The 12,929-nt window shown below is 32.7% G+C and overlaps 1 protein-coding gene across 2 annotated transcripts in view; it reads left to right on the top strand.

The window, feature by feature from the left end:
- The window catches only part of tjp3 (tight junction protein 3), a 28,371-nt gene extending 15,787 nt beyond the window's left edge, over positions 1-12,584 (top strand). For both annotated transcript variants that reach the window (XM_073844089.1, XM_073844088.1), the window contains exons 15-31: positions 473-549; positions 4,226-4,313; positions 4,401-4,480; positions 4,570-4,642; positions 5,434-5,498; positions 5,588-5,651; positions 7,761-7,917; positions 7,999-8,107; positions 8,211-8,430; positions 9,044-9,243; positions 9,330-9,425; positions 9,508-9,584; positions 9,864-10,074; positions 10,177-10,277; positions 10,470-11,000; positions 11,909-11,955; positions 12,051-12,584. In XM_073844089.1, the coding sequence (XP_073700190.1) occupies positions 473-549; positions 4,226-4,313; positions 4,401-4,480; positions 4,570-4,642; positions 5,434-5,498; positions 5,588-5,651; positions 7,761-7,917; positions 7,999-8,107; positions 8,211-8,430; positions 9,044-9,243; positions 9,330-9,425; positions 9,508-9,584; positions 9,864-10,074; positions 10,177-10,277; positions 10,470-11,000; positions 11,909-11,955; positions 12,051-12,198 (2,344 nt within the window). In that variant the 3' untranslated portion in view covers positions 12,199-12,584. The remainder of the gene's footprint in view (positions 1-472; positions 550-4,225; positions 4,314-4,400; positions 4,481-4,569; positions 4,643-5,433; positions 5,499-5,587; positions 5,652-7,760; positions 7,918-7,998; positions 8,108-8,210; positions 8,431-9,043; positions 9,244-9,329; positions 9,426-9,507; positions 9,585-9,863; positions 10,075-10,176; positions 10,278-10,469; positions 11,001-11,908; positions 11,956-12,050) is intronic.
- Positions 12,585-12,929: the final 345 nt, after the last annotated feature.

Genomic DNA, 12,929 nt, shown 5'->3' with positions numbered 1-12,929 from the left:
TTTTGTTTCATTGTCATATCTGAAAATGTGATATGTGTGATCTTTTAAAATAAAAGACACCGAATCAACCTGAGTTTTTTCTTGTAGTATGTTGATTTATGTCACTATACATATAAGTATACAACCACATGATAGCATAAACAGCATATATAAACATATATTCTCCACATCCAATAGAGATGGAGGTATTATGTCACTTTTGATAAGCAATTTAGTCATTTCTGCTTGTCCATATGAATCATTGATTTTTGAGACGTAAATTTGAGCATTTAATCACTTATGGATATGGATAGCCCACCCCAATCTATGAGAGGGAGACCCCCAGAAACCCTGAGGTGAATATCTCCCTCTGTTCCCTAATCATCAATGATTTTACAATTAGTTCCCGCTCACTTCACGGACAAGCGTAATTAAGTGTTCCCTCATCCCCCTCTTTTCTCTCACCCTCCCATATTCCCTCTTTCTCTTGCAGGGCGACACCTGATGTCATGTCAGTCCCTGTTATGGATCCCCCAAAATGGGCCAAACCCTCAACACCAGTGCAGAGAGGTACGAGCTGATCATTTACTGAATAGTTCTGGTTCATTTTTAGATATTGATGGCGTGAAAATGTTTTAGATCTTGATCTAAAGTATATATGAAAAATTACAAAAATGTTAATGTGTACTGTAAATATTAGGGCTGGGTAAAAAATATCGATTCTCCGATTTTAATCGATCTTCAGTTTAACGCAACAATATCGATTCGGGAAATCCCCGAATCGATTCTTAATGCACGTGCTTCACGTAAGAGGATATGAATATTCACCCCTCGTCCTGAAGGTGTCACTAGTGTTCCAGCTGAGAGAGTTTTCTCAACTGCTGGGGATCTAATCACAGCGCAAAGGAGCTGCCTTAGATCAGATCAGAACATGTTGATCAGCTGCTTTTTTTTGCAGAAAAATCTGGTGATCAAAAATGATTAGGCTGCAGTTAGAATGCTTTGTATACTTAGACAAGGGCTTTATGATGGGCCTGTTTTGAACGTTTTGAATTTAGAAAAATGTTTTATTTCTTAAACATGTTTGAAGTTCTTAATAGATTTCACTGTTGCACATTTACAGTCTTTTTATTTTTTTTACAGTAATGTGCATTTTGCAGTTTGTTTACTTGGTGTACAATGGATGCACATATTTATGACTTCGTTACAGTGTTCATTTAACATAAAAGTTGTTTAAAATAAACAACTGTGTGCACCCTATTATTAATGTAGATGTGTATTTCAGTAATAAACTTAAGTAGGAGAGTTCCAGTTACCAGCATTTATATCAAAATATGGATCCCATGTCTGCAAAACTAACATTTTAAATGAAATATTGATAGCTAATCGATATCGAATCAAATCGAAATCTAATCGAATCGAAACCATAAAAATAAGAATCGAATCGAATTGCCAAATTGGTCACAATACCCAGCCCTAGTAAATATTAATGTAAAATATAAAAAAAAGAATGTGTATATTATTATACTTTATTTTCTAAATGTTAATGTGTGAAGTACACTACATTCTGTTATAAAAATTAACGCATTATTTTTCCACAGTATACAAATATTAAATACTGATGCCATGAAAAAAAAATCACACTACAATATTGAATATGAAAAATATTTTTAAATATTGCTGTGTGAGTATTACATTTTAATATTAAAAAATAATAAGTATATTACACAGTAATTTCTGAATATTATTGTGCAAATTCTGTAATTGTTAATTTACATTACACATATTTTAACGAATAAATATTTAAATATTCATGTGTACATTAAAATATTTCTATTTCAATAACAGTGTGTGAACTGCTGTAAATTCTCTAATTGTTTACACATATGACACATTAATATTTTATAAATGTATAAATTACATATACATTTTATACTGTGATGAATGTCATTTTCCCCCCTCAATCTCAAGTATTAAAAGTATTTGTTTTAATTTGAATGTGTAAATTCAATTTAATACACATTATACAATATTTATAAACACACATTATTATTATTATTATTATTATTATTATTATTATATTCATCACATTATTTCTTTTATTAAATTCTTATTAAATGTCATTAGCTATTGGTTTAAAGTTTAAATTGTGCCACTTGCATTTTAAATTATCTGTATTATTAATGTTTAAATTACAATAATGAGTAATAACACATTTTTCAAAAATATGAGCTATTTTTAAATGTTTAATTATTTAAGGCCAATATTAAATATTTTTAAAATAATGTGTATTAAACATTGTGTAAATTCTGTAACACTTCATTTACATTACACATTCATATTTACACATAAAAAAAAAAATATATATATATATATAATTGATATTTAAATATCAAAGAGTAGATATGAACTATTTAAAAAGTAATGTGTATTTTTAAAAACATTATTTTCTGAATATTATTATCAATTCTGTAAATGTTGCAACCTTAAGTTTAAAAAATATTCATTTTAATATTAATGTGTATATATATTTAAATACCAAAGAGTACATTTCAAATATTTGATGTGAAAATATTTTCTTTTTCGTTCCACAATCTCAAGCATGAAAAGTATTTATTAAATATAAATGTGTAGATATTAAACATTCATGTGTACATTAATTAAATATTAATTAAAAAAATATTTTGTAAATTACTGTCAATTCTGTAACCTTTCATACACATAATACCATATTTCGAAACACAATATTCATCACATTATTTTTTTTAAATTCATATTAAATGCCGTTAGCTATTTATTTGAGTTTAAAGCAGTTATGTTTGCATTTTAAATTATCTTTTAAGTCTTTTTTTTTTGTTCCACAATCTCAAGCATGAAAATATTTTATAATTATAAATTGTAAATATTAGTTTGTAAATATTAATATGCAAATTACTGTCAATTCTGTTAACTTTTATACATATTATACAGTATTTATAATTTTTTTATTAATTCATATTAAATATCATTAGCCATTCATTTAACCCTCATGTGGTGTTCATGTCATTTTTGACTGGAGAAGATTTTCTTTTTCCTGAAAATACTAGTTAATGTTATCGCATTGAACTGAAACTTAGTGACTTTGTTCACAGAGACTATAACAATTTGTCCACATTTTTTTTTTTTTTTTTTTACTTTTTTTGTGTTGTTTTTTTCACCTTGTTACACCTATGGTGTTCCCGGTCAAAAATGACAGGCCTACACAAAATAGCTTATAAATCCCTCGTTATGCTATATTATCCCCAAAAATTGGATTCAATCTTTTTATCAACTTGTTTTCTTTCAATTAGGACTGGTTTTGTATTCAATTTTCAAACAGTTTAATTGTAGGAGTCATTCATCCGAGCTTATGCACCTCAGTTTTTGAGTGAAAAAAGCATTATTTGTTAATAATTTTGGCAATATTGAGAAAAATATGAAAATAAATTGCACTGTTGATCACACTAGTCTACTTTAATGTTTAACCAGGAAATTTCTTTTGAAATGCTTTTATTTTGTACAAAATGGCACATAGTCACACTTGTGGTGTTCCCGGTCAAAAATGACAGGCCTATAAAAAATAGCTTATAAATCACTCATTTAACCACATTTTCACCCAATCTTGGATTCAATCTTTTTGTCAACTTGTTTTCTGTCAATTAGGACTGGTTTTGTATTTCATTTTCAAACGGTTTAATTGTAGGAGTCATTGAATCCAAGATTGGGTGAAAATGTGGTTAAATGAGTGATTTATAAGCTATTTTTTATAGGCCTGTCATTTTTGACCGGGAACACCACAAGTGTGACTATGTGCCATTTTTTACAAAATAAAAGTTTTTCAAAACAAACTTCCTGGTGAACCATTAAAGTAGACTAGTGTGATCAACAGAACCAATATTTTTTCATATTTTTTTAATATTTCCAAAATTATTCAAAAATAAAGATTTTTTTTACTTAAAAAATGAGATGCCTACTCTCAGATAAATGAGGCCCACAATTAATTAGATGCAAATAGAAATATAAAACCAGTCCTAATTGACAGAAAACAAGTTGACAAAAAGATTGAATCCAAGATTGGGTGAAAATGTGGTTAAATGAGTGATTTATAAGCTATTTTTTATAGGCCTGTCATTTTTGACCGGGAACACCATAGGTGTAATAGGATTTTGAACACCACATGAGGGTTAAGTTTAACCCATAATGCTCTCTAATTTGCATATTTAATCAGCTCCCTCAGAATCCGAATCCGAAGCAAGCTACAACTCCCTTCCAAAAACACAGACGCCAATCAGTATAAACTCCAGAAGCCGTCCAGGGTAAGAGAGTGCTCTTTTATTTCTTTTATATTATCATTGTGCATATAAAAGTGACAAATATTGTTGTGCATTATTGTTTTGTCTCAGACCTGAAATGCAAGTGCCAGCCATGAAAAGCCGACAAGAATCTTCAGTCAGAGCCACTCCTGCCAGACCACCACCTGAAGGTGACATACTACTTTCGTTTCCAGAATATTTCTGCATCTGTGTATCTTTTTCAGCCTTTGTAATATTGTCGTTTTGGTTCATCCACCAGATTCCTCTGAATCAGAAAGAGCCCCGTCACCTGTGAGAAGATCTGAGAGTCTGAGCCACAACAGCGATCACAGGTTACAAACGCCTCTCATGACCTGTATTCATATTATCCAGACTTATAATAGCAAACTGAGTCATTTCGAAACCGACTTTGGGAAAGTATGAGTCAATTTGAATGTGTGTTAAAAACAACAGGTGTGTTTGGGTTACAGTTGAGTCAACAATTGCTAGAGACAGATCTTGTATCCTTCGTTCCATCATTATATCTATCTGTCTGTCTATCCATCTATCGTTCCATCTATCGTTCCATAGATAGATCTATCATTCCATCTATTGTTCCATAGATAGATCGATGGAACGATAGATGGTATGATAGAAAGATATCGTTCTATATATTGATATCTATCTATCTGAATGATAGATGGAACAATAGATAGATAGATTGATAGATGGAACGATATCTATCCATCTGTCTATCTCTCCATCTATCTATCTGTCTACCGCTCCATCTGTCTACCGCTCCATCTGTCTACCGCTCCATCTGTCTACCGCTCCATCTGTCTATCGCTCCATCTGTCTATCGCTCCATCTGTCTATCGTTCCATCTATCTATCCATCTATTCATCTATCTATCTACCTACCTATCCACCCATCGTTATTGTTGCATCTTTCGTTCCATCATTATATCTACCCATTTATTTATTGTGTTATAGATCATTCTATCTACCTCTCCATTGTATATTTCTATATTTTATCTACCTTTTCTATATTTTTTCTACCTTTCTATTGTTATCATTCTATATTTCTAAGATCATAGTGGCTTACTGTGTGAATTAATATTGATATTAATATTTTTTTTTTTCAGTTTCCCACGTGCTAATGGCACTCTCCGCTCTAATATATCCATTCCCAACCACACCATGTTGAGTTGTAAGTATCAGCAGTTTGAAAGTATGCCCATAATGCATTGCAAATTAAGAGCGACTATTGGGTGCTAAATTGTAATTGTTTTATCTCAGCCAAAACTGAAGAGGAGCCACTTTATTCACTTCCTCCAGATGCAGTGCCAACACCAAACCTGGGGTAAGAAATTTAATGTTTTTTTTGTGTGTAGATCAATGGCGAGACATGAGAGAGTCATATTTTACCCCAGATTTAAAAGGAAATAATAATTATTCATATTTTGCATAAAGAAAAGGCCATATTTTTGTACCCTTTTTTTTTTAAATGACAGCACAAATAAGCACTTAAAATAAGGAAAAGCATTCCGCACTCACTTATAAATGTAATGTTTTTTTAGATTTTTATTGTAGAAAAAGCACAAATTAATCATAAAATAAAATTAGCACAAATAAGCATTAATTATAGGCACTACAATTATGTATAAATACCTTATTTATACTTTATTATATTTAATATATATTATGTTTTATATAATAAATTTAGATAAATGTTTTATATATTTGTTGTGTATACCTTTTAAATTTATAATTAATTTAAATTAGCATACATTAATAATGCATATATATATATATATATATATATATATATATATATATATATATATATATATATATATATATATATATATATATATATTGAAATTTATATTGATATATTTATTAATGTATTAATAATTATTATCATTCCAAATATTATAAAACAAATATTATAAAAATATAAATGAAATATACATATTTTACATCATAGTTCAATTAAATATGAACTGTGATATAAAATATGTATATTTAATTTATATTTTTATAACAATATTTGTTTTATAATATTTTTAATGAATTTAAGAATGCATAAATTAATGATACAATGTACTATCATAATGTATAAATACTTTATATGTATTTAATTAAAAATATTTTTTTTTATTACAGTGATGTATAAATACCTTATTTATACTTAATTTGTTATTTTATATATAATATATATATATTTAATAGATAATGTTTTATGTATTTTATTATATTGTGTATATTTTTATTCATTATTTAAACATGATTAATTTAAACAAGTAAATTCATTTTCTGTGTGTGTGTGTGTATATATATTTATATATATATACACACACACACACATATATAATGTTTAAATAATAATTTATATGTATTTAATAACACATCTTTCTTATATTTGTATTTAATTTATTTGTTTTGTAATTTTTATATTTATAATTAAAATCAAGGACAGTACAACAAATACTATGATGTAAAATTAATTATATTATATTTAATATTTTTTTTATATTTTTTAATAATTTTAATTAAAGTGCATAAATTAATGACAGTACACCAAGTACTATCATGATGTATAAATACTTTATTTGTATTTTAATAATTATTTTTTTTATTTTTTTTACAGTAATTCAAGAACAGTACAACAAACACGATGATGTAAAATATTTATATTTAATTATATTTAATATTTTTATAATATTTATAATACATTTTATTATAATATTTTTAATAATTACAATTAAAGTGCATAAATGAATGACAGTACACCAAGTACTATCATGATGTATAAATACTTTATTTGTATTTTATTTAGTTTATAATTTTTTTTACAGTAATTTATACAAATTTATAAGAAATTATCATGTTTTTTATTTTAAAATGCATTTAATTAATATTTTTATAATAATAGTTTTATTATAATATATTTGATTTTATATGCATTTAATAATTTAATAACATTTATTTTTATTATATTTATATTTAATTTAATAGTTGTTTTTCTATCTATAATTGAAAAAAGGACAGCACAACAAATACTATGATGTTGTACAAATATTTATTTAATTTAGAATATTTTTTATTCTTTAGTTATAATTAATTTAGGAACGCATAAAACAGTACACCAAATACTATCGTGATGTATAAATACTTTATTTCAATTTAATTTATTTTATTATTATTATTATTATTATTATTATTATTATAATTAATTTAACAATGCATCATATTCTATCATGATCACAAATACTTTATTTCTATTAATATATTTATATTTTGTTTTACATATATATTATTACTTTTTTTTTGATAAAGCATAAAGACAGTACAAAAAAATACCATAATATATACATTAATTTATATATTTGTTTTTTATTATATATATATTTTTTTTTTATTCAAAGGATGTATCATTTTCTTGAATCATGTTCATTCTCTAAATCAGGTACAGCTCAGACCAGAACCACGTCAGCTTTGTAAAGGAGGGCAACGTTGGATTGAGACTGGTGGGAGGAAATGATGTTGGCATTTTTGTTGGTGGTGTCCAGCCCAACAGTCCAGCCCAGAGGCAAGGCATGCAAGAGGGTGATCAGATACTGGAGGTAGGACCAAAGAATCACGTACATCTCATACATAATCAAACCCTTCAGCTGTGCCGTTCCTCAAGACTGTTATTTTGGTAGGTGAACGGCGTGGACTTCAGTCACTTCACCAGAGAAGAAGCAGCTATGTATCTCATGAACGTCCACGCTGGGGATCGCATCGATATCCGGACTCAGAACAAAATGGACAGTGAGTGCCTTCATGTCTCCTTATTAGGATTAGAAAGTCAACATCAAATCAAAATTGAACCAGTTTAGCTTGATGGGTTACGAATAACATTTCTGAATCTCAGTCTACAGGAAGATTTTAAAGTCCAGCCTTGGTGACTCTTTCTACATCCGTACACACTTTGACCACGTGGCCGAGAGCAGTGTTGGCTTGAGCTTCACCAGAGGCGAGGTGTTCAGAGTGGTGGACACCATGCACCGCGGGAAGCTGGGAACCTGGCTAGCTGTGCGCATGGGCAATGATCTACATGAGCTGGACAAAGGCACCATTCCTAACCAGACCAGGTATGCTATAGTCTTCCTTCAATAGCTGTGCAGTCTGTATGCTTGTCAAAGGGTTAGTTCACTTCCAGAATGAAAATGTCCTGATAATTTTCTCACCCCAATGTCATCCAAGATGTTCATGTCTTTCTTTCTTCAGTCGAAAAGAAATTACGGTTTTTGAGGAAAACATTCCAGGATTTTTCTCCATATAGTGGACTTCAATGAGGATCAATGAGTTGGAGGTCCAAACTACAGTATCAATGCAGCTTCAAAGGGCTCTACATGATCTTAGCCGAAGTCTTCAGACGATCGGACTTCATGCATTGCGTAATCATGTTGGAAAGATCACGCATAGTTCTTAAAAATTTTATTTTTATTTAGAGAGGACTAATCGTTTCACTAGATAAGACCCTTATTCCTTTGATGGGATCATGTAGACCCTTTGAAGCTACATTGAAACTGCAATTTTTGACCTTCAACCTATTAGCCACCATTGAAGTCCATATCCCACCATCGAAGTCCAGTATATGGAGAAAAATCCTAGAATGTTTTCTTTTTAACGGAAGAAAGAAAGACATGAACATCTTGAATTCTTTAGGTAGGTTACATTATAGACTGTCTTTCTCTATCTCAGGGCTGAAACTTTGGCCAATTTGGAGCAGGCACAGAGAATTAGTGCAGCGGAACGCCAGGCTTCTGGCCCCAGAGCCGAATTTTGGAAGTTACGGGGTCTCAGAGGGGCCAAAAAGAATGTCAGAAGAACCCGCGATGACCTTCTACAGTTGACGATTCAAGGCAAATTTCCAGCGTATGAGAAAGTCGTGCTGAGAGAGGGTTAGTGTTTTTTTGTTTTTTTTTAATAAAGACTATTATTTCTGACAGAGTCTTTGGTTGTAACATGTGTGTTTGCTCATTTGCAGCCAATTTCAAACGGCCTATCGTCGTTTTGGGCCCTCTGAATGACATTGCAAATGAGAAGCTGGCCCGAGAGTTGCCAGATGAATTTGAAGTTGCAGGTATGAAAAATTGCATATAGGTTTTGAGATTTCTACTGACGTTTGTTCACTTCCAAATAATATATCTGTTATTGATTTCTAGAAATGGTACCAAGGGGTGGAAGTGAAAGTTCATCCAGTGTCATCAAACTGGACACAGTGAGGCGAATAGCAGAGCAGGTAAACTTTTTGTTATTATATAGAGCAGGGGGGCCCAAACTCAGTTCTGAAGGGCCGGTGTCCTGCAGAGTTTAGCTCTAACTTCAATTAGACACACCTGAACCAGATAATCAAGCTCTTACTAAGCATACTAGAAACTTCCCAGCAGGTGTGTTGAGGAAATTTGAAGCTAAACTCTGCAGGACACCGGCCCTCCAAGACCGAGTTTGGGTACCCCTGATATAGAGAACAAACCACCATGATCTAATCCAAACACTTGTGACTTGTTTGCATTTGCAGGAAAAGCATCCCTTGCTGGATATTACACCCACAGCTGTAGAAAGATTGAACTATATCCAATACCATCCCATGGTACTCTTCTTGGATCCTCATAATCGGAAGGACGTGAAGGCAATGAGGCAAAAATACATGCCAGGCTCCAACAAGAGCTCTCGGCGCCTCTACGCTCAGGCCTTAAAGCTGAGGAAACACTACAGCCATCTATTTTCTGGTAAACCTTTGAAACCTGTCTTGAGATCCCTGTTTGAATCTTTTTTGAAAATACTTTAAGAAAGTTTTAACATGCTCTGATTTTTTTTGGTTTCCTTCACAGCACGCATTGATCTTCAGTCTAATACAAACATGTGGTATGATGTCTTGAAAGACAAGATTCGGCAGCATCAGTCTAAACCTGTCTGGGTTTCTGAAGTTGCGGTAAGAACTCTAGAGAGAATTATGCTGCTAAATATCCTGTAGCATTAATGTAATAAAAAGTTTTGAACTTTGAAACCTTACTTGTCTTTGATGTACTTAACTTTATGAAAGCTCCAACTTGATCTTTGGGGCATAGCCAAAACCCAACAAGTGTCAATTCAGTTGGTTAACAAGTACTTGTTTTATGTCCAGTTGGAGGGAGGCGCAGATGAAGACCTTGACGCATTCAACCGTGCAAACAACTCTGACTACCTCAGTGGTGCCAGCGACTATGAGGACACTGACGGTGAGGCCATTACGGATGGTGAAGCCTACACTGATAACGAGGACCTGGAAGAGCCTTCTGTAGGCATCGCCAGAAATCGTGGCACTGCATTGGCCCGCTCCTCGGAGCCTGCTACTGGGCACAATCACAGTCCTGAACCTTCCTATGACCCAGAGCCATACCTGGAAGATGAGCCAGTGTACTCCCTACCTCCCGGGGAGATACCTCCCATCCTCCACGTTCCAGAGCCCCGATCTCCACGCCTTGCCCCTGGCACTCCCCAACAAGAAGACGACATCCCCTCACAGCGGAGTTTCTCGGGTTCAGACTACAGCGCCAGTGACATGGCTGCACCCCCAGCACCTTCCGACGTGCCGCCCAACTTCAGGGCACCAGATCCCAAGAATGCTCAAACAGAGACCCCTCCACTGTCAGCCATAGAGGAGAAACTACAACAGGTACCATATATACCTAATATCCATGCCACTGACCTATTGAGCAATCAAATACAACATGATTTAGTCAATTAGGACATGTTTGTGTATCTACATCAGGGGTAGGCGACTTCGGTCCTGGAGGGACAGTGGCCCTCCACGGCCAAAGTTGCCTATCCCTAATCTACATCCCTACTGGGACAAAACTTACCATAACCAACTTCTAAAAACAGAGGGAACACCAGAGATCACAGATGTGACCCTAACCAAGACCCCAAAATCTGATTTATTGGTAGATCCAGTATTATCTACCAGTAGTAAATCCATAACCTACATTTTAAGAGAAAATTTGATAATATTCTTCAATCCACTAATTTACCTTGACCCTAAAGTCTGATCAGTTGGTGAATCCACCTTAATGAAGATTTGAGTAGCACAACAAGATTAAGTGGGACATTCTCTTGGATCTACATCCCTAGTGGTAGATCCACTTATTTAGGGTTTGAGTAGTACATCGTGATTTAGTCGAGCAGGACATGTTCCTGGAATAAAATACATATTGCGACCAAATCCTTGCCCTAACCCTAGGGTTAGGTTTTCCCTTATCCTAACCATGTCCTGCCCCCTAAAATACCCTGTTCTTCACATTGTTAATCCCAGAGGCAATTCTATCCCTGCCCTAAGGGCATAAATATTAGAACCAACCCCTTTCTTTTACCCTAACCATTATCTTAAAAGGGGGCAGAAGTAACTATAACCCTGACCCTAAAATCTGATTGGTTAATAGTGAATTTGTCCCGATACCAACAAGTATGTTGATACAAGAACATGCTCTACTTGACTAAGTCATGTTTAGCTGTTTACATGCATTCAGTATAAAATTTTTTGAAATACTTGCTGGCGCTATTGATCATCACGTTTGATTCTTTCAGGCTCGCATGGCAGAAGAAGAAAGGAAACCCTCCCCTTCATTTATAGTGTAAGTCTTTCTGCATGGTCCGTCAAATTTACCTCCGAAGGATACAGTACTAAATCATTTCCTTTTTAAATGTATTTGTAAATCTTTTATTTTAGACTGGCACATCACGAAGCCATGCAGATGCGGAGAACACAGATCAGAGGAAGCGACAGTGACAGCGATGAAGATGACAGAGATGATGATTTTAGTGTCGATGATGATGAAACCGATGACATTGAATGGGGACCTGCAACAGAGCTGTAATATACATGGATTGAACTAACATCTCAAACAGGCACTTGGAACTCTGATGTCTCTATTGTGGACATGTACATTTACACAATCAAACTGGAAACTGGAAATATTTTTTTTTCCAGTGTTTTTTATGCAGTTTCCTTATGGACTTCTGATAGATGACTTTTTAATCTTGGATCGATTTTGAAGATTTGTGTCCGGAATTGCTTCCTTTTTTGGGTTTCATAGTTTTAATGGATGTGTTGAGATCTTCCTCAGGATTATATCGAAAATAAATATTGCCAGTTGTAATAAAGACAATTTGGGTATGCTGTACCCTCGGCAGTAACTTGATATATATTATTTTAATTATTATTGTTGTTTTTGTATTTTGAAATAAATGGAACAAAACATTTGACCTCACGTAATTATTAATGTTAGAGAGCGTACTGAAATTCATCTTACTAATGTTTTCTAAACAATTTTCTGTGCTTAGTTTGTGGCTAGTGGAAGCAAATTGAATTGCAACAAGAACTTTTTTTAGTTGCTTTAACATTAACTTTTCTCCAAAGGCATTGATCAGGTAGTCATTTTACATGCTGTCTCAAACTACATCTATTTTTAGGGAACTGGAATGTTTAGGGTAAAGTTGTTTTGTTTTATTTTTTTTTGACGATGTCCTTACTATGTTTCTGTGCCTTGACCGTGATTGGATTTTTGCCGTCTATGGTCAGAAATAGAGGTTGACCGATGTATCGGTT

Source organism: Garra rufa, chromosome 7 (genome assembly GCF_049309525.1).
Source record: "Garra rufa chromosome 7, GarRuf1.0, whole genome shotgun sequence".
Classification (NCBI taxonomy): domain Eukaryota; kingdom Metazoa; phylum Chordata; class Actinopteri; order Cypriniformes; family Cyprinidae; genus Garra; species Garra rufa.
This window is presented reverse-complemented; position numbering and strand designations above follow the sequence as displayed.